At 47.2% G+C, this 20076-nt stretch overlaps 1 protein-coding gene across 1 annotated transcript in view; it reads right to left on the bottom strand.

The window, feature by feature from the left end:
- Nucleotides 1-1472: 1472 nt before the first annotated feature.
- LOC311111753 (neural-cadherin-like) overlaps nt 1473-20076 on the bottom strand; it is a gene marked incomplete at both ends in the record, with an annotated part of 182747 nt that continues 164143 nt past the window's right edge. Inside the window, 5 exon segments of the mRNA XM_084154568.1 lie at nt 1473-2003; nt 3083-3237; nt 11210-11454; nt 12232-12412; nt 12996-13260. Coding sequence (XP_084010694.1) covers nt 1473-2003; nt 3083-3237; nt 11210-11454; nt 12232-12412; nt 12996-13260 — 1377 coding nt within the window.

Below are 20076 nucleotides of genomic sequence, written 5' to 3'. Positions count from 1 at the left end.
TTCCCGTCCCCTTGTCTACGCCCCATGGAGCTTCACAGCTCCTCACACAAGCACATTTAACTCAGAGTCCCAGAGGTGCTTTGAATGAGCCCAAACCCTCCCTCCTTTCCACTCTTCCTCCCTTCTGCATTCTATGGCTAATTTCACCTCCACTCTGCACTCCTCTCTCAAAGCAGAGGTGAACAACACAAATGCAGTGAACGCTGGCTTCTGAAGGGTTTTTAGTTTGGGCAGATTGGTCCTGGTTGATATGATAGGAGGGGAACTGTTTGTGGGGGTAAGTGCATCAACCAGCTTTGGGGAAGATAAATAGCTGAACCCCCCTGGGTGAGATCCTTAGTGTGAATACCCATGTAGCTGGATCATTTCCCTTCGATCGTTCAAACTGCTGGGCTCATACTGCTGGGCTCATACTGTTTACTGTGAAAGTCCCCACCACCTCTTTAACACAACTGGTAAACATTCCCTTTCAGACATATATCAGTGAATACAGTAAACTATGGCTGCCTCTACTATCACAACACCATGGCAACAACAGCAAAGGTCAGAGGGTGTCCACTGTTCATTCTATAGGAGGCTTCGGTGGGACCCTCTGTACTTTTCTCACCTTGGACAGCCATTCACAATGAATTTGTCATTTGTATTCATAGCATGGTCTTCAGCTGGAGTGGTGGCGTTCAGAATGTTTGGTATTCCTGAGAAAGAAGGTTAAAGCTGAGAAACAGAAAAGGAATTTCCTCGGCTCCTATGTGCGTTCTTTCTTTTCTACTCTCCAGCTTGATTTCTGAGCTCTCTCCCTCCGGTGAATAGCAATGAATGGAGGGGAGAGTGGAGTGAATAGAAAACCAAATAAAGTAAGGAGAAGTTTAAGTATAACTTATGAGCACAACTGGTAACTGTTGACTGCACACCCAACAAAGTGATTTTAGAAAGATAGCCCACTGGAAGGCCACAGAAAAATCTTCCTGTATCAAATGTCTAAGCAGTTTTTAAAACACTGATGTATTACAGACGTAGAGAACGGAATACGGTATATCAAGGTCCAAGAGGTGCCAGGCAATCATCGCAATTCATTTCACTGACAAATATAATAACATTTTCACCCGAATCATTGTCAACCGCAAGTCACTACAATAGGGCTGTGTGCCATGCTCGGTAAGTGCCATCATTAATCTGTCCATGTCATTGATTGGCAGCTCCCATTATCCAGTGAACAGTGAGTCTCAGCTATAGGCCCGGTTAGGTTAACGTCAGTCCCAGCCTCAGCCTCGCTCTAGGCCCGTTTAGAGGAAAATCCCTGTGGAGAATAAGTCACTCCCAGAGGAGAGAGGCCAAGCTCTCCATCAGTCTCTCTCTCCTTCCTGCACTTCTCTCTCTCCTCCTATGCTTCCAATTAGTTTCCTGTAGCTCTGTAGTTTTCTGCTGTTTGGTGGTCTCTGCAGTACGGTAGCTTGGTCTGTCTCTCTCAGCGTTCAGAGGTCGCTGGCCTCGGTTTTCTCGTAGAGGGCTTTGAGTTTCTCGAAACGTGGGCCCCAATCCTTCAGGGAGTCTTGGCCCCTAGCCGTGTCCTCTTCCAACCCGGCTGAGCTGAAGGAGCTGAGGGACCCGGCCAGCGAGCCTCCCCCCTCCGTGGAGAACACCTGCAGGGAGTCGAAGGGAGCCGTCTCTGGGGCCTGGTCAGCGTCCCGGATGATCTCACACAGGTAGCGGGCCAGGTCCTGGCTGGAGAAGGACAGGCTCTTTCTGGCCAGCAGGAGGGGCCTGCTCTGGCCCTGGGCGGGGGTCCTGGTGGGGGGCACGTCCCTCCGCAGGGTGGTGGTTGTGGTGAAGGAGGAGGGGGCGGTGCTGGCGCCCAGCCTGCTAAGAGTGTCCTGGGGCTGGGGATGTTGGTGCTGGGTGTGGGGGTGGTGATGTTGGTGGATGGCTCTGGAGCGGCTGTACTGGACAGACTGGGCCGGACTGGGCTGGAGAGACTTCTGTAGCTCGGCCATATCATAGGCATTCTACACACACACAGAGGGAGAGAGGATGGAATGTCAAAATAGAGAATGGAAAGGAGGAACAAATGGACAGATGTAGCAATAGAGAGTATTTCGTATTTTATTAGGATACACATTAGCGGTTGCCAAGGCAGCAGCTACTCTTCCCGGGATTGAAACAGAAATAAAACATCACATCATAGAGCGTGATGGTGAGTGAGGAGACAAACGCGAACATCAGAGCTTCCTCAGCATCATCCCTTTTTCCGTTTGCTCTACCTGGCTACGTTAACACTCTGTCTTCATCTTCTCCCTTAGTGAACAAAATCCAGATTCATTCTCTGCTAGTGGAGAGCAGACAGACCGTATTACCAGAGTACACTAAGTAATCTGAGGGAATGTGAAGGGGGCGAGGGGAGTGTTTCACTTCAACAGAGCACAGGCAAATATTGGACGAGGGCTAAGAGAACATCCATTTTTATATAACACATAATCACTTCAACATTCATTTGATTCAGGCGAGACTGATTCACCCTCGTTACCACGGCAGCGCTTCACTCTGGAGAGATGGAAGCCCGGGCCCTGGAGGAAAGGAGGGTGGAGGAATGGTAGAGTGGAGAAGTAAATGACGTGTGGGTGTGCTCTGTAATTGATTACCTGATGAAAAAAATGTGCAAAGCCTGTGTGCTGAAGCAGCTCTCACATCTAAAGATTCACCAGAAGACCTCTTAAAAGGATTGCGGCATCACCAAGCATCTGATAATCATATTATGTGTCATTGTGTGTAAGGAGATCATGAATATACAAGCACTCCACTAGTTTCTTTCTAGTTGGAGTAGGAGGTGAACCAGAGTGAGAAGGTGTTACAATGGCATGGTGGGGAAGAGAAGTGTGCTTGATTGAGCCAGTGTAGGCCTCAGAGGAGTGTGCTTTAGCTTGTGTAGTACCCATAATGCCTAGCCTGGAATCCAACCTGAATTGTTTCACTTCACAGATTCAGTCTGGAACTGCCTTAATTGACACCATTTGTGACAAGGGACCAAAATGCACAGTATCCCATTGTAAGTGTGTAGGAGACATACTGTAGATGTGTTGGCTTTTACCTGGTCCTCCTCTCCTCCTCCTTCCTCATCGTAGTTGAGCACGTTCTCTCTGATGTCCTCCCAGCCGTCATTGTGAGCTGACACGTGGTAAACGCCCTCCTTTAGGCCCTTGTAGCTGCGCCAGCGGGTGTACAGGAAGATGCCCAGTAGCAGCACTAGGGGGCGCCGGAGAGCACAGAAGGAGGAAGAGACAGACGCACACAGAGAGAGAGAGAAAGTTCCTAGTTCAGTTTGATTAGAAGTGACTGCGTGACCCGTTTCCACTGCGTTGATTTGACATTGCATTATCAGCATGATGGCTGTGCTGAGAGGCCTGACAGGTGGACTGCTGGCTGACTGCTGGGACGGCTACTCAATAAGGGCTCTCTCTGCAGAGCGGCAAGTGGTGCTCTCAAAATCAATCGTCCCCTATAGACTGCTGTGACCTTTAGAGTATATTATCTACCCATACAGTACTTCTCCATAAATCTCTCTATACTGTACCCTTCCCTCCCTCCCTCCCTCCCTCCCTCCCTCCCTCCCTCCATCATGCCTTATTTGACTCAACCTCTGCTTTTATCATTCCTCAGATGTCTTCCTCCCCCTCCTGCATCTCTCTCTCTCTCATCTTCAGTTTGTTCAAATTCCTTTTTGCTATCCCTCTCCTTTGCAAATTGCCCTTATTTGTTTTGGTTGTATCTATTGGATGTTGTGGGCTCACCTATCATTAGTTTGATAAGGTGTCATTTAGCAAGGGGACCAGGTCGACAGGCTGAGACAGATCGAATTGAAATCTCCCAATTATCAGGGCAATCTCTGAGTGAACTCTCACTCTTCAGAAGTTAGGTACTGGTGTACCCAGCCAGAAACAAGCTGCAACACCGGCAAAAAAATCAATATCAATTTATGAACACAATGTGTCACAAGCAAATTAAGTGGCTTTTAGAGGGCTTTGTAGTGCTGGGTCTATTGCACAGGAATATGCAATCCCATGTCTGTCTGTTACTCTATTATTCCTGTGAAATGTTGCAACTGTCTTTAGAAAAGACATGTTCATCTAGGTGAGAGTGGTGTTAACAAAGTCTCAGAGATTGACACATGATTCTGTTCTAGCTGTGTGTTATCTTAAGGCCACCGGCTCTAACTCTAAAACACAGTGTTTCAAATCAAATCAAATTCTATTTGTCACATGCGCCGAATACAACAGGTGTAGACCTTACAGTGAAATGCTTACTTACGAGCCCTTAACCAACAATACAGTTTTAAGAAAAATAAGTGTTAAGTATAAAATAGGTAACTAAAAAATTAATAAATAAAATAATTAAAGAGCAGCAGTAAAATAACAGTAACGTGGCTATATACAGGTGGTACCGGTACAGAGTCAATGTGCGGGGGCACAGGTTAGTCGAGGTACTTGAGTTTGTGTATGACTGTCTGTCATCACTTGGATTGAGAGTGTTGTGTGATTAAGAAAAAGGTTACTCTGAATTTAGTTCAGGTCAGCTCTCATAGAGACTTCCCTATTGGGTTGTATGTCTTCAAAAGCCCTCTCCGATTGACAGATGTGTGTCTGTTCTCTCCAGGAGCTGAACTGTTGCTCTGATTACTAAGCAGAGGAGGTCTGAGTGGCTGGCTAGCTGCAGTCTGCCTCCAATACTTTTTTTTCTCTCTTCTCCTCCTCTCCTCTCCTTCTCTCTTCTCCTCTCATATCAGAACCCTACCAAAGCCTGCACTATCGATTGCATCACCCAACTAACAACCTCACACAACTAACAACCTAACATAACCCTAAGATACACAACATGCATCCCAATGTCTAACACACAACACATTCTATACCAGGTTATGGAATATCACTAAAGATGATTGATTCTGTCTGTACCACACCAATACAAATGCAATATAGACGCTGTAACTGGCATGTGCATCATGCTGAGTCCTGTGATGCATTCATTTGGAGTAGAAAAAATCTCACTGAAGAATGATTTGTTTGTTTTTCTGCACCACTTGGGGTCTTTTTGAGTGGAAAAAGGTTGCAGTTCACTAGTCATGAAATACCTAATTATAAGACAAGTGTATAATTCAACCAGCAGCAAAGCATACTGTTTTGCATACCGTATGGCAAAATACTGAAACAGTTACATTTCTGATTTCAGCACTAAAGCATAGTGTGTAATGATAGCTAGATTCTGTATACAGTAATGCATGAGGACAGTATATAGTGTAGACTTGTCTTAGCTCAGACCCATATGAACGTGGATAAAGGAAGAAGAGCCTGTTTTCCTCTCTCCTCTGTTACACCATAGTGAGAGCATCCCTGTAGTGAGAGCATGGGGAGATGAGAATCTCTAAATAAATCAATCCTAGCCAATAATGAGCAGGCTCAAGGCCATCAAACTATAATGCTGTTTACTGCAGCGAGCCTAGTAAAGCCTGCTCTCGCTCCCTCCATTCCTTCCTCTATTACTCAGTGTGTGTGTGTCTTTCCATTTCTCTCTCCCTTTCTCTCGTTCTCTCCCTTGGACCTCTAATCCCATTTGCTGTCTTTCGCTGTCTGTGTACCTCTCCCTCCCTGCCATCCCTAGTTTCTCTGTCATTCGCTCTCACTGTATTTCTGTCCTCTCTCATTGACTCTCTCTCTGCTCCATTTTTTGCCCATCTGATACCTCTATTGGTCCCAGGTTATCACTCACTGGCTAAATGGTTTGCCATATAACTCTCATTCCATCCCTAGCAAAGAGCCAGCTGAGGCTCCAAACCCACTGTGTACACTCTTAGAAAAAAGGTTTCCAAAAGGTTTTTTCCGGTTTTCCCCATAGGAGAACCATTTTAGGATCCAGATAGAACCCTTTTTGGTTCCAAGTATAAACCTTTTGGGCTCCGTGTAGAACACTCTGTTGAAAAGGTTGTACATGGAACCCAAAAGGGTTCTACCTGGAACCAAAAGGGTTCTTCAAAGGGTTCTAGTGTGGGGACAGCCAAATACCCTTCAAAGGTTCTGGATAGCACCCTTTTTTCTACGAGTGCATATTCTACTCTCACAGTCACTGTTAGAGACAACATTGTGAACAGCGACAGGTCCAGAGACACCTTTAAAAGGCTCCAGCCAACATCAACGTGTAACAGCTGTGTAATTTATTCCTGTCACCGTGGAAACTAATCCGGATACAGGCGGGACAATAAAGAGGAGACATAAAAGAGGGATATTCCTCTCTCTGACTGAGACTACTTTTTTAACCCCACCTCACAACAGACTCAGACTTTAGGATGAAAAGCTAATCTAATCTGGAACCGTGTGCAGGACTGAAGGGATTAGGCCGAGCCTACACTGCACACACACACACACACACACACACACACATACACACACACAAAAGCACACACACACATACACAAAAGCACACACACATATTCAGACCCCTTGACTTTTTCCACATTTTGTTACGTTACAGCCTTATTCTAAAATTGATTAAATAAACAAAACCCTTCAGCAATCTACACACATTACCCCATAATGACAAAGCGAAAACTGGTTTTTAGACACTTTTACAAATGTATTACAAATAAAAAACTGAAATACCTTATTTACATAAGTATTCAGACCCTTTGCTATGAGATTCAAAATTGAGCTCAAGTGCATCCTGTTTCCATTGATCATCCTTACGATGTTTCTACAACTTGATTGGAGTCCACCTGTGGTAAATTCAATTGATTGGACATGACAGGATTGTGTCGAGGCACAGATCTGGGGAAGGGTACCAAAACATTTCTGCGGCATTGAAGGTCCCCAAGAACACAGTGGCCTCCTTCATTCTTAAATGGAAGAAGTTTGGAACCACCAAGACTCTTCCTAGAGCTGGCCGCCCGACCAAACTGAGCAATCGGGGGAGAAGGGTCTTGGTCAGGGAGGTGACCAAGAACCGGATGGTCACTCTGACAGAGCTCTAGAGTTCTTCTGTGGAGATGGGAGAACCTTCCAGAACGACAAACATCTCTGCAGTACTCCACCAATCAGGCCTTTATGGTAGAGTGACCAGACGTAAAAGGCACATGACAGCCTGCTTGGAGTTTGCCAAAAGGCACCTAAAGACTCTCAGACCACGAGAAACAAGATTCTCTGGTCTGATGAAACCAAGATTGAACTCTTTGTCCTGAATGCCAAGCGTCACGTCTGGAGGAAACCTGGCACCATCCCTAAGGTGAAGCATGGCGGTGGCAGCATCATGCTGTGGGGATGTTTTTCAGCGGCAGGGACAGGGAGACTAGTCAGGATTGAGGCAAAGATGAACGGAGCAAAGTATAGAGAGATCCTTGATGAAAACCTGCTCCAGAGCGCTCAGGACCTCAGGCTGGGGCAAAGGTTCACCTTCCAACAGGACCACGACCCTGAACACACAGCCAAGACAATGCAGGAGTGGCTTCTGGACAAGTCTCTGAATGTCCTTGAGTGGCCCAGCCAGTTTTGCTTCGTCATTATGGGGTATTGTGTGTAGATTGATGAGGGAAAAAAAACAATTTAATCAATTTTAGAATAAGGCTGTAACCTAACAAAATTTGAAAAAGTCAAGGGGTCTGAATACTTTACGAAGGCGCTGTACATACATACACACACCCACTGGGAAGTGAGACTGAACAGTCTCACTTCCCAGCGTGTGTATGTGTGTGTGTGTCTGTGTGTGTGTGTGTGTATACATGCATGTTTGTGTGCGTGTGTGTATGTGTGCATGTGTATATGGTGGAAGTCAGTTATCCAGAATTATCAATCAACAGCTTGAAATAGTGGAGAACCAAGCTGTTCCATTCCTTTCACCATGCATTTTCAGTGTGTAGCCTCACCTGCCAGGTTTACAATCTCTTATTAATGTACCTGTTGTTATACACAGCTAGTAGACGACACTCAGTACCAGTGTAGTTAGCAACCAAAACATCCTCTCTGTAGCCTTATAGCTTAATGATGGATAATGGATAATGTATCTTGTTAGAGATCAATAGATTTTACATTTAGTCAATAACAGGTTTACTGTGAATTATTGGACAAACAATATAGGTTATGCAGACATCAATCAACAAGCAGTTCAGTAACAAAGTAGGAAGAAGACACAACATAAATATTACTGATTAAAGACAAAAGAAACCTTAAGAACAAAGGTTAAATCAGAACAATGAAAATGAGAGAGGAAGAGGAGGATATGAGTATGGAAAACAAATGATGAAGACAAAGGGATTTTGAGAATAGTGTTTTATTATAAATATGATTAAAATATCTTATGGCACAGAGCTTTACATAGGGATAAAAGGATGCTTGTAATTCACTAGTAATTTCCAAAGTACATGGAATAGTATCACTCTACTCTAACATTCGTCCAACATATTTATATATTTATTTTAAAAAATGTAATTCTATACACCATACACAGGTAGCCTTTTGACAAGTATGGGGACATTTGAGCTGCGTCACAACAACATTTGAGCTATTTGGCAGTGGCATAAACAGAACCACTTGTTGGTTCCCTGATTTCAGCCCTGACCTCTCCATTTTGTTTATCCTCGCACTGACATAACCATTTGGGGATGCCGCTGATTAAAATACACTCTCACCATTTTTTTAATAAATGTCTTACTAAGAGATTCAGGTAGCAGTTGGAAATGTGTCTTGCTATATGCCTTCATTTAATAAAATGTATTGAGAAGTACATCAATCTCTATTTCAGATAAGACGCTGTGTGCATTGTATTGTGTGGATTGCCATGCACATTGTGCTTCAAGTATAGTGACTTGAGGTGCAATTTGGTTTAATTAGCATTAATAGGATGATGATTGTGAGGCCTCTCCACATCTCTCTCTCTCTGTCAGACCCAGTGGTAGGCTGGTTCAGAGTTCTGACTCACTGTGTTTATATAAGGAGCCCTGGCGTGAGGAGGAGAGGAAGCTGTAAGACACTGCTCGTCAATTCACTTCCACATCAGCAACCATCAGTGTTTTCATGGATACACAACCCCCAAACAGAGCCTGGCACCACATGGCCCAAGCAGTCCAGCTCAATGGGTAGCTAGGCTTTTCTCACGGATGGAGAGATTAGGCCGGCAACCACAGCCTGGTACCAATCAGCTACCACCACTATGGAGTCAAACAGGGATTTATTCTGTACATTCCACCATGTAGGGGGTTCTTTCTGTAAATTCGGATTTCTGTACATTGTGGACTCTGTGCCTTTGCATTTGTCTCTTATCATTGAGATCACTGGACAACCTTGAAACATCTGCAGACTAACAGATGACCATACTCATACAGTAGATGAGGTCATTATACTGTACTAATTTATGGTGCCCATGACGAGCCCTCTGGCACAGTCGTGTAAAGCCAGAGCACAAGCTCCTGTAATCACAGGTTAGAGTCCGCCAGATGGCTACGGGACATACTGAGACATACAAACAAACATAGCCAGAGGAGAGGCTGCAAGTCTGCAAAAAACAAGGCATTATTGCCTATTCACATTGGGGGAATGACACAAATATCAGGAGGTATCTGGAGAGATGTCCTCTCTGCCCCTCAATATAAGGCACCTTGGCAGCACACACATGGTGCACTACACCTGATAGTATCTCTGTGGCTCTATGGGCCTGAACAGATCCTCTAGGTCTACACACTCATCTTTATTTAGGCATTGATCATTGATCTAACAGCAAGACCTAAAAGCTGGACCCTTAAACTGAGCTGAGCACCACCATCCTACAAAGGAACACCTACACACTGCAGTCTAAATGCACAGCTTATTCCCAACAAAAATAATTCTGATTTTAGTCTATGACAGCAAAACTGAACATTGGGTAATTTTCACTGATACAATTCTTCCCTCTCCAATATGGTTTTGGCAAGCTTTACTGAGATCTATTTTTCGGACAAGGGGAGTAAGCCTCCTGCTATTTCCTCACAGCTGTAGCTAGCTGAGAACATGTGAGACAGTGGAGAGGTTCCTTCTACATCCAGCGGAGGAGGGAGGTGGGTGAGAGGAGGAATTGGAGTGGGTGAGGAGGTGGAGGCGTATAGCATTCACATCATGCCATAAACCTATTAACCATTAAGAAAAGGAAGCTTCAGAATGAGATGCTTTTTGCTCTGCATACTGTCAAGAGATCCAGAGCCCTTTACACTCCCAGTTATTCAACTGCTTGGATTTACTCCAAACATACTAGATTGAATGCAGCTGGGAAGAAAACCTCTCTCTCGATACTTAAGTTTCTGTGCGTGGAATGCTTGGCCAATTGAAATTCTATCCAAAGTCCTAGTGCATTGATCTCAATTTCTTTGGGCTTCAGTAAACAGCACATTGTGCGCCTACAAATCAAGTAATTAACACTTAAAAAGCATCAGTGGCTGTGGATGACCAAGGTCATGTTGCCTTTAAAAATTAAGCAAAGGTACGAGAGGGGAAATTATCATTTGAACTTAGCAATTGTTTTTGGTCTGCTTGGAGTGACGGCTGAAGCTGAATGCCCAATGAGGATAGAGGAGAGGACAGCGGGAGACGGCCAGCACATTGACACCTGATCTAGTGACTGACTATGACTGGCTGACACTAGATTGACCAGAAGGCACGTATCAAGGTGGACTACTGAGGACAGGTCAAAGGTCAAAGGGACTCATTTTCATTGCCTGTTATGACTATAGTATAAGTTTGCTACCATAGCATTGTCCATAAGCTGCCCACACACTGTCACTGTTTGACTCAGGCATTTCTACTAGACCTGTCAATGGACTTACAGTACAGTGCTCTACTTCAGCTGATAGAATGATAGGGGAGATGGACATGACAAGACGTTGAATAGGAAGAGGAGATGAGTAAAGAGTGAGGATTTGATGTCCAGTGTTACTATGGATATGACACAGACAGGCAGACAGAGAGAGACAGACGGATGGACGGGTGGCAGACAGACAGACAGACAGACAGACAGACAGACAGACAGACAGACAGACAGACAGACAGACAGACAGACAGACAGACAGACAGACAGACAGACAGACAGAGAGAGAGAGAGAGAGACAGACGGATGGACAGGTGGCAGACAGACAGACAGACAGACAGACAGGTGGCAGGCAGGCGGGCGGTCGGTCACCAGAGCCAGAGCAGGCAGTAGTTGGTATAGCTACCTAGCAGAGCCATGAAGCAGATGCAAATAGCGAACAGGGAGCTGAAGCTCAGGCCCACGTCATCTCGGTAGATGGCCAGCGCCACCTCGCAGTGGCGCCCCCGGTAGCCCTCGGGGCAGTGGCATGTGAACTTGGAGGGTGACTGTGCCACGCAGGTGCCCCGGTGGCATGGCCGACTGGCACACAGGGTGTAGAGGCAGAACTTCCCCGTACCGTTCACCTTCACCATGTGGCCAGGGGGACACCTAAAAAACAAGATGGAGGGAGGAGCAAGAGGAGACGTTAGAAATTTTGGTTAAAAGAAAGAGATAAAACAGAGGTTAGATCTCTCCTTTCTGATTTCCTGATTCTATTTTGGTCCTCCAATGTATTCTGAGGATAACACAGTGTATTGGTCAAAAGCTATGTATCTCAATTAAATAGTTACTTGTGATTTAGACAATTTTCCATGTTACCCTTATCTTGTTTCTCCTTCTGTGAAACAAGTGTTACGTTGTGGTAGCTCTGTGATTCAGATATGCACAGACACAGAGACACACATCGGCATACACACGTATGATGTGAAACCAGTTGGACTCCTTCAGAACTCACACAGAGCATTAACCAGGCTGATGAACAGCAGTGAGGATGAGCAGCCTGCAGGCTGTTGAAAAACAATGTATCCCTGTGTCTTTATACAGCCTCTTAAATCACCACCATTACCATGATCAGAGAGAGGAGCTAGAACAGGGGGCCTGGGTCGAATAGCTGCCCACACACTGCCTGTCAACATTTGACTCAGGCATGTTTACAGCCAGCCCTGCAGGACTGAGGTGTATCAAAGGGCCTGGTTTATCCAGGCCCCCTGCAGTGTGCCTCTGTGACTAATGGGGGATGAGTGGATGTTTGTCTAAGATTAAAGGCTGCGAGAGGATGAGCCACTGGCTTCTGAGGCTGTAGTCCTTGAAGAAGACAGAGAGGGCCTCATTGTGTTTGTATAAGATATAGAGAGAGATTTGATAATTGTGTTTGAGTGTGCATACCTGCACTCATGGACTCTCCAGAGGTCAACACAGGTGAAGGGGGGGCTACATTGGTTCCTCTTGCAGGAGTCGGAGGAGCAACCGATGGAGAGCCCCTGGGAGCTGACCACGGAGACCCCGTCTCTGGGCTGGCCATCCAGAGGCACGTATCGACCATTCAGCCTTAGGTCCCGCATGCAACCTTAAGAGAGAGGAGAGGACAGAATGATAATCAAGCACATACACACACACACACATACACACACACAGGAAGACGCTCTGACACACAAACACACACCACTTACTTTCTTTGCCATGCTCTGACACGCTTACAGGCTTTTAAAGTCCTTTTAATAAACACACACACTGTCTGTTTCTGCTTGAGGCAAAGCTGTCTGACCGCCCTTGTATTTTCACATTCTACTGTCTCTCTCCCTGCATGTCACATGCCATTTCCACAGCACTGCAGAGCACTGCACTGCACACTCTCATAGCCGCCTCACACTTTATCTGTCTCATACCAACCTCCCCTAGGGCAGCCATCATCCCCTAACTCTAAAGATGCATTTGTGTGAATTATTCATTCACCAGTCATGTGAATCATTTATAATCGGCAATACAATACTTTGTAATCTCACTAAAAAGGGGATTATGAATTGATAAAGCCCCTAATTCTGGCTGCACTTTATTAGAAAGCTCTGTACTCCATCTGTCACTAACTGTCTGCCTCGCACGCCCAGACTAGCCCTTTTCCCATCATGCCCCACTCCCTGCAGTCTCCTCACCCTGGAAGCTCTTGTTGGAGCCTGAGGGGAAGGCGTTTCCCAGCATCACCACTGCGGGGTCGGTGATGATCTCTCGGCTCCGGCCCGGCGCCGCGCTGGCCTCCCGTCTGCCCCCGCCCCCGTCCAGACGCAGGGTCAGCTCGTTGTCATGGCGATCCAGGTAGACCTCGTGCCACTCGCCATTGTCCAGGCGATAGGAGGGCAGTGTCAGGTTGTAGTCTCCGTCTCCCAGGTTATAGAAGACAGCCAGTAGGCCCTGGTAGATCTGGAGGAGAGGAGACAGTTATAGAAGACAGCCAGTATGCCCTGGTAGATCTGGAGGAGAGGAGCCAGTTATAGAAGACAGCCAGAGTGCCCTGGTAGATCTGGAGGAGAGGAGACAGTTATAGAAGACAGCCAGTATGCCCTGGTAAATCTGGAGGAGAGGAGACAGTTATAGAAGACAGCCAGTAGACCCTGGTAGATCTGGAGGAGAGGAGACAGTTATAGAAGACAGACAGCAGGCCTTTGTAGATCTGGAGGAGAGGAGAAGAGGAGAGGTGAGGGTAGAGGGGTTATTGACTTCGCATTGAATCGCAAGAGTCAATACTTTTTTATCGTTGAAGATTCCAGAGACCCCTCTTCAGTCCACCCCAACAAACCCTTATACACAACAACCAAGAGAGGTAAGATACAGTATACATGCAGAAAACAAAGCCAATAGCAGTTGGACAATCCACTCAATAAACCAACATAGCTCTTTTGATACACATGCAGAGGACATGAATGTGAGGGCAGACTAAGGAGATAGAGTGAAAGAAAAATGGCAGGAGGATGATGATTCTGTGACTCTGGTACCATGAGGAAACAGTATAATCATTGAGGGCTGGATCTGTTAAGACCCTGCCACACACTAACTGAATTAAACATACCGCCCCCGTAATTGGAAACATCAGGGCCTGGGGAATTCAATACGCCTCCATTTATTCAGCAACTCTCTTTTTAACTTTTCCTCTAGAGGGTGGGTCATCTGGGCTCTATGACATGCAATCACTTTCTGGGCTGCTCACATTTTCAAATAACTTCCTTTCTCTAGCATCTCTCTCTCTCTCTCTCTCTCTCTCTCTCTCTCTCTCTCTCTCTCTCTCTCTCTCTCTCTCTCTCTCTCTCTCTCTCTCTCTCTCTCTCTCTCTCTCTCTCTCTCTCTCTCTCTCTCTCTCTCTCAGTGCATGCTGGGAGTTAACTAATTTGTGCATGCTGGGAGTTAACTAATTTGTTGTTTCTTTCCTTGTTTTCTCTTTTTTATGGTGGAGGGTTAATGCACTGTTTGTTGTAGTGGTGCATGCTGGGAGTTAACTAATTTGTTGTTTCTTTCCTTGTTTTCTCTTTTTTATGGTGGAGGGTTAATGCACTGTTTGTTGTAGTGGTACCCACTGTTTTTTATTTTTCAAAGTTAGAGAGGAAGAGGACAGAGGTTTAGTTTCCTGGGGTTTTGAACGGTGAGGTGTGAGCGATGGCTTCGCAGCCTAGCGCGAAGGAGACGCTGTCGTTACGGCATGGATTCAGGTGTGTTCCCGATAATGGAATTAAGGTGGAGGAGGTTCTGCTCGCGGTGGGCGAACAGGTAGGAGCTGAATTTATACATTCCGCGTCCAGAATGAACAAAGCTGTGGTTGTGTTCATGAAAAGAGCAAATTTGGTGGGTAGGCTCATTTCAAGCGGAATATTTGTAAGGGATGTGTTGGTGCCAATTTCTCCTCTTTCTACCCCTTCGACCAGGGTGGTAGTTGCAAATTCGCCTCCGTTTATTACTGTCACGGATTCAGCCGAGGCTGCTCCTCCTCCTTGCTCGGGCAGGCTTCGGCGTTCGTTGTCCCCGGAGTACTAGCTGCTGCCGATCGATGTAAACTGTTTGTCTAGTTTAGTCTTTATTGTTTACACCTGTTCCCCATTATGTTTGATTGTATTCCCTATATTTACCCCTGTCTCTCATTTGGAATTTGTGTGTTATTGTTCATTGTTACGTGTGTCGTTGGTGAGCGGGTTAGTTCCTCCCTGTGTGGAGGTATTCTGTGTTGTGTTCTTTACTTCGTTTAGTAAAGTACGTTTCTTAGAGGTTCTGCGTCCTGCGCCTGACTTCTTCCACCGCATTACACTGACATTCGTGACAATTACGGATGATCAAATCAGGAAGGAGTTGAGTCGTTTTCGTAAGTTTGCTAGTGGTTTTCATGTACTGTCGGCAGGTTTTCAGGCAGATGCCGTCAAGCACGTTGTTTCATTCCGGAGACAAGTGTTCATGTTTCTGAACAACAATGAGCAACAGTTAAATGTGCACTTGAAAGTGAGGCATGGGGAGGGGCTCTACGCAGGTTTTGCCAGCACAGATAGTCTACGGTGTTTTGAGTGTGGGGATTTGGGGCATAACAGCTTTGCGTGCCCACATAAAGGCCATAGACAAGGTGAGGGTTCAAGCACCAGTGGGGGAAATCGAGATCAACGTGCAGGGGGCCATGAGACACAGGCAGCAGAGGCTGGGCCTAGTCATGCAACAGATGGTAGTGTAGTTAAGGCTGGGCCTAGTCATGCTATAGGTGGTGGTGTAGATGAGGCTGGGTCTAGTCATGTGATGGATGGTGGTGTAGCTGAGGCTGGGTCTAGTCATGTTATGGAGTGTGGTGTAGATGAGGCTGGGTCTAGTCGTGTTATGGATGGTGGTGTAGATGAGGCTGGGCCTAGTCAGGTTATGGATGGTGGTGTAGGTGAGGCTGGGTCTAGTCATGCTATAGATGGTGGTGTAGATGAGACTGGGTCTAGTCATGTTATAGATGGTGGTGTAGATGAGGCTGGGTCTAGTCATGCTATAGATGGTGGTGTAGATGAGGCTGGGTCTAGTCAGGTTATGTTAGTGGATGAGGAGAGTGTAGTGGGGAAGGGTAAGCGACTAGGAGGCGTGGAGGAGGGTGTCAAGCGGAAGAGGAAAAAGGGGGAGAAGAAAGGAGGTGGGAGGGCAGAGGCTGGTGTGATGAAAGGCACCAAGGAACCTTTGCCTGGTGCTGGGGGGGAGGCCCCGACTAGAGAGGAAGGGCAGGTGGTCGGGTTGCCTGGTGCTGGGGGGGAGGACCCGACTAGAGAGGAAGGACAGGTGGTCAGGTTGGGAGATGGAGATGAGGAGGAGGAAGGTGGGTCTGAGGAAGAAGCTGATGAGGATTTCTTTTCAGACTCCTCCTCAATGGGTCCAGAGCTGACAGCCAGTCAGTCAGAGGGGTCAAAGTACACGGTGACGGAACTGTCAAGGTTCCTGAAGGAGACTAAGGGGGAAAAAGTGAATCTTGAGGCTTTTTTTTTGCGATCCGGGAAAGTTAGTAAGATCAGTGCAACATGCAATGAAAAATGAGGGGCATGGTGTCCTCTCACCCAGGAAATGGTTTAGGTTAAGGAAGTGGGTCACAACTGTGCGTAAAGGTCTACCTTCAGACACTGTTTAGATGAAGGTTTTCTTTCTGGCACTGGAGCTTTTTGAGGTTTGCTATTGGTCTCTTTCTTTGCTGGCTTTTCTCCCACTTCTTATGGAGACTCTTTGGGTAGGCTCGCTTAATATTAATGGCGCCAGAGATGCGGGAAAGATGAGTGTGTTGGGTGAATATGTAAAACAAAAAAAAGTACAAGTGTTGTTTCTGCAGGAGACGCATAGCGATGTGGTGAATGAAGTTGATTGGGGGCTCTGGTGGAAAGGGGCAAGTGTGCTGAGCCATGGGACAAATGTTAGTGCAGGGGTGGCAGTCCTTTTTGTACCGGGTCTGTCTGTAAAAATGTGCTCCTCAAAAGAGGTGTGTACAGGTAGACTGCTTGTAGTAAAGGCAGAAATTAACAACAGGGGTTTTGTCTTTATAAATGTGTATGCGCCCAACACAGGGAGAGAGAGGGGGCTTCTATTTGGGTGTCTTAGAAAGGAACTCTCACAGGTAGCGCCTGAGGAGACGCTGGTGGTCGGCGGGGACTGGAACTGTATGATGGATATTACGAAATACAGAAATGGGGAGGAGCCTCATTCAGGCTCAGTGGGGGTGTTAAGGGACATTATTAATCAATTTGACCTAGTTGATGTTTGGAGAACTAGACATCCCAACACAAGACAATATACATGGGTGAAGGTCTTTGGGGCTAGGGTGAGTGCAGCCCGGCTTGATCGATTGTACATGTCCAGGAATCAGAGCAATAGGCTGTTGGGCGCTACCATTCTCCCGGTGGGTTTTTCGGATCATCACATAACCATGGCTCGGCTGTGTATTTCACCAGGGCCTCGGCAGGCATCCTATTGTAAGTTTAATGTAAAGCTCTTACAAGATGCCACTTTTTGCTCAGGTTTCCAGACTTTTTGGGAAACGTGGGGGCAGCGAAGAGAGGAGTATGAGTCTCTGAGTCAATGGTGGGATGTGGGAAAAGTCCAAATTCGGCTTTTCTGCCAACAGTATACAGCTCTGTCATCCTCAGAGGCTAGGAGAGTATTGGGGGAACTCGAACGTAGTATTAGTGAGATGGAGGTAGAGCTGGTGGGGCAAGGCAATGTAGGCCTCCAGGCTAATCTAGCTGAACTACGTAGGGACCTGGGCAGTTTTTTCCAGGTTAAAGCAAAGGGAGCACTTGTAAGAGCTAGGTTCTCCATGCTCAAGGAGATGGATGCTCCCAGCTCCTTCTTCTTTGGTTTGGAAAGACAGAGCGGTGAAGCCAAGGGTATGCATTGTCTACGGCTTTCGGATGGGCGGGTGACCTCTGTGGTGGGGGAGATGCGGGAGCGGACTGTGGAGTTTTATACTGAATTGTATAAGGCAGAACTGTGTGATCCTATGTGTGCTCAGGTTTTGTTTGCCAAACTCCCTAAGCTCTCTCTGGTACAAAGGGATGAAATGGACATTCCCCTGTTGTCCCATAAACTGGCAGAGGCCGTAACCCAGATGTCCCCCGGCCATGCACCGGGGGTCGATGGACTCCCAGTGGAGTTTTATAAAAAATTCTGGGGAATAATTGGACTGGACTTCTTTCGCGTGTTGCGTGAATGCGTTGGGGTAGGAGTGTTGCCGATGAGCTGCCGGCGGGCGGCTCTGACTCTCCTGCCCAAAAAAGGGGACTTGTGTGAACTTAAGAACTAGAGGCCTGTGGCATTGCTCTGTGCGGACTACAAGATATTTGCCAAGGTCCTCGCTAACAGACTAAAGTCCCATCTGGACTCTATAGTACACAAGGACCAGACATATTGCATACCAGGACGCTTAATCACGGACAACTTGTTCTTAATCAGGGACATGTTGGACTTGTCGAGAAGTTCTAATGTGAACTTTGGTCTGGTCTCTTTAGATCAAGAGAAGGCTTTTGATAGAGTGGACCATGAGTATCTGTTTAATGTGATGTCTGTGTTTGGGCTTGGGGAAAGGTTTTTGGCCTATGTGAAGATGTTGTATGCTGAGGCATCATGTATGGTTAAGGTGGTAGGGGGGCTCAGTAGGCCAGTCTGGGTGAGGTGGGGCATTAGACAAGGATGCCCTCTATCAGGGCAGTTATATACACTAGCCATTGAGCCTTTTTTTGGGCCTGCTACGCAGGAGACTGAAGGGAGTGTGCTGGACAGGCATAGCAGTGTCAGCGTATGCAGATTACGTTTCTGTGATGGTCAGGGATGGTCAGGATATGCAGGCACTAGAGAATAGTCTGAATGTGTACGAGGGAGCTTCGTCAGCTAAGGTAAACTGGGGAAAGAGCAAAGCTCTGTTATGTGGGGCATGGGGGGATAGGGCCCCTCCTCTGCTTCCAGGGGGGTTGCAGTGGGGTTGTGAAGGGATTAACATATTGGGGGTGTACCTGGGCTCGGAGAGGTGGGTCAGGAAGAACTGGGAGGGGCTGTCACAGGCAGTGGTGTCAAGACCTGCCAGGTGGAGGTGGCTCCTGTCCCAAGTGTCATATAGAGGGAGGGTGCTGATAATCAACAACCTGGTGGCATCTTTCCTGTGGCATAAACTGGCTGTCCTCAACCCCCCCCCCGCCGGGCTGCTCGCAGACCTGCAACGCAAGCTGGTGGATTTCTTCTGGTCGGGCCATCACTGGCTGAGGGCGGCAGTGTTGTATATGTCCGTAAATGAAGGAGGACAGGTCCTGGTGGAACTGGAGAGCAGGGTGGCTGCATTCCGACTAAAGGCGGCACAGAGACTGCTGTACCATACTGATGTCGGATGGAGGGAGCCAGCATGCGCGCTGCTGAGGAGAGCTGGCGGATTAGGGTTGGACCGGCAGCTATTCCTCATGAGGCTGGAGTGGCTGAGTACAGCAGGACTCTCTGATTTTTACTCTGCGGTGCTGAGGGCCTGGCAGCTACTAAGGCCCACACGAGAAGGGGGTGTGGAGCCTGGGCTGTGGGTGTGGGAGGAGCCTATCTTCCACAACCCAGTCATCCTTTTGAGATCGGTTCAGTCAGCCACCCTTTAAGAGGCGACTGATGGCAGCGGGATTACTAAGGCTGGGTGACCTGCGACTGCTGGGAGAGGATGGATGGAAAACCCCAGAAGTCCTAGCAAAACAAACAGGACTAACGTCTCTTAGGCTGCTGGAGAGATTCCTGGGGGAAGTCCAGGAGGCACTGTCTGAGCCGGTAAGGGGGGTGTTTGAGCAGCCAAAGGGGGAGGGGCCACCAATGTTTCCGCCACTGCACGTGACGGCAGAGACTGGGGACTGGCAAGGGGGTCTGGAGGACTTGTTAAATTTTAACACCTGGGGGAGTTTGAGGGGGTGGGAGGTAAAGCCCTCTACAACCTCTGCATTAAGGTAAGGAATATTAGGAGCCTAACAGGAGTGAAGGCACATCAGTGGCAGGGGGCATGTGGGGAGGAGAGTATGGTGGGTTTTAGATGGAGGGGGCTCTACAAACTCCCAGTACCAAAGAGGTCAGGGGACCTCCAGTGGAGGGTTTTACATGGAGCCCTGGCCACTAACAGCTGGTTAGCACGGGTTGAACCGGGAGTCAGACAGGGGTGTCCTTTCTGTGTCATGAGTGAAACTGTGATTCATGTGTTTTCTGTGTGCACCAGGTTAATGCCTTTAATGTCTCAGTTGG

This window comes from Coregonus lavaretus, assembly GCF_964263955.1.
Source record: "Coregonus lavaretus genome assembly, chromosome: 37".
NCBI classification, from domain to species: Eukaryota; Metazoa; Chordata; class Actinopteri; order Salmoniformes; family Salmonidae; genus Coregonus; species Coregonus lavaretus.
This window is presented reverse-complemented; position numbering and strand designations above follow the sequence as displayed.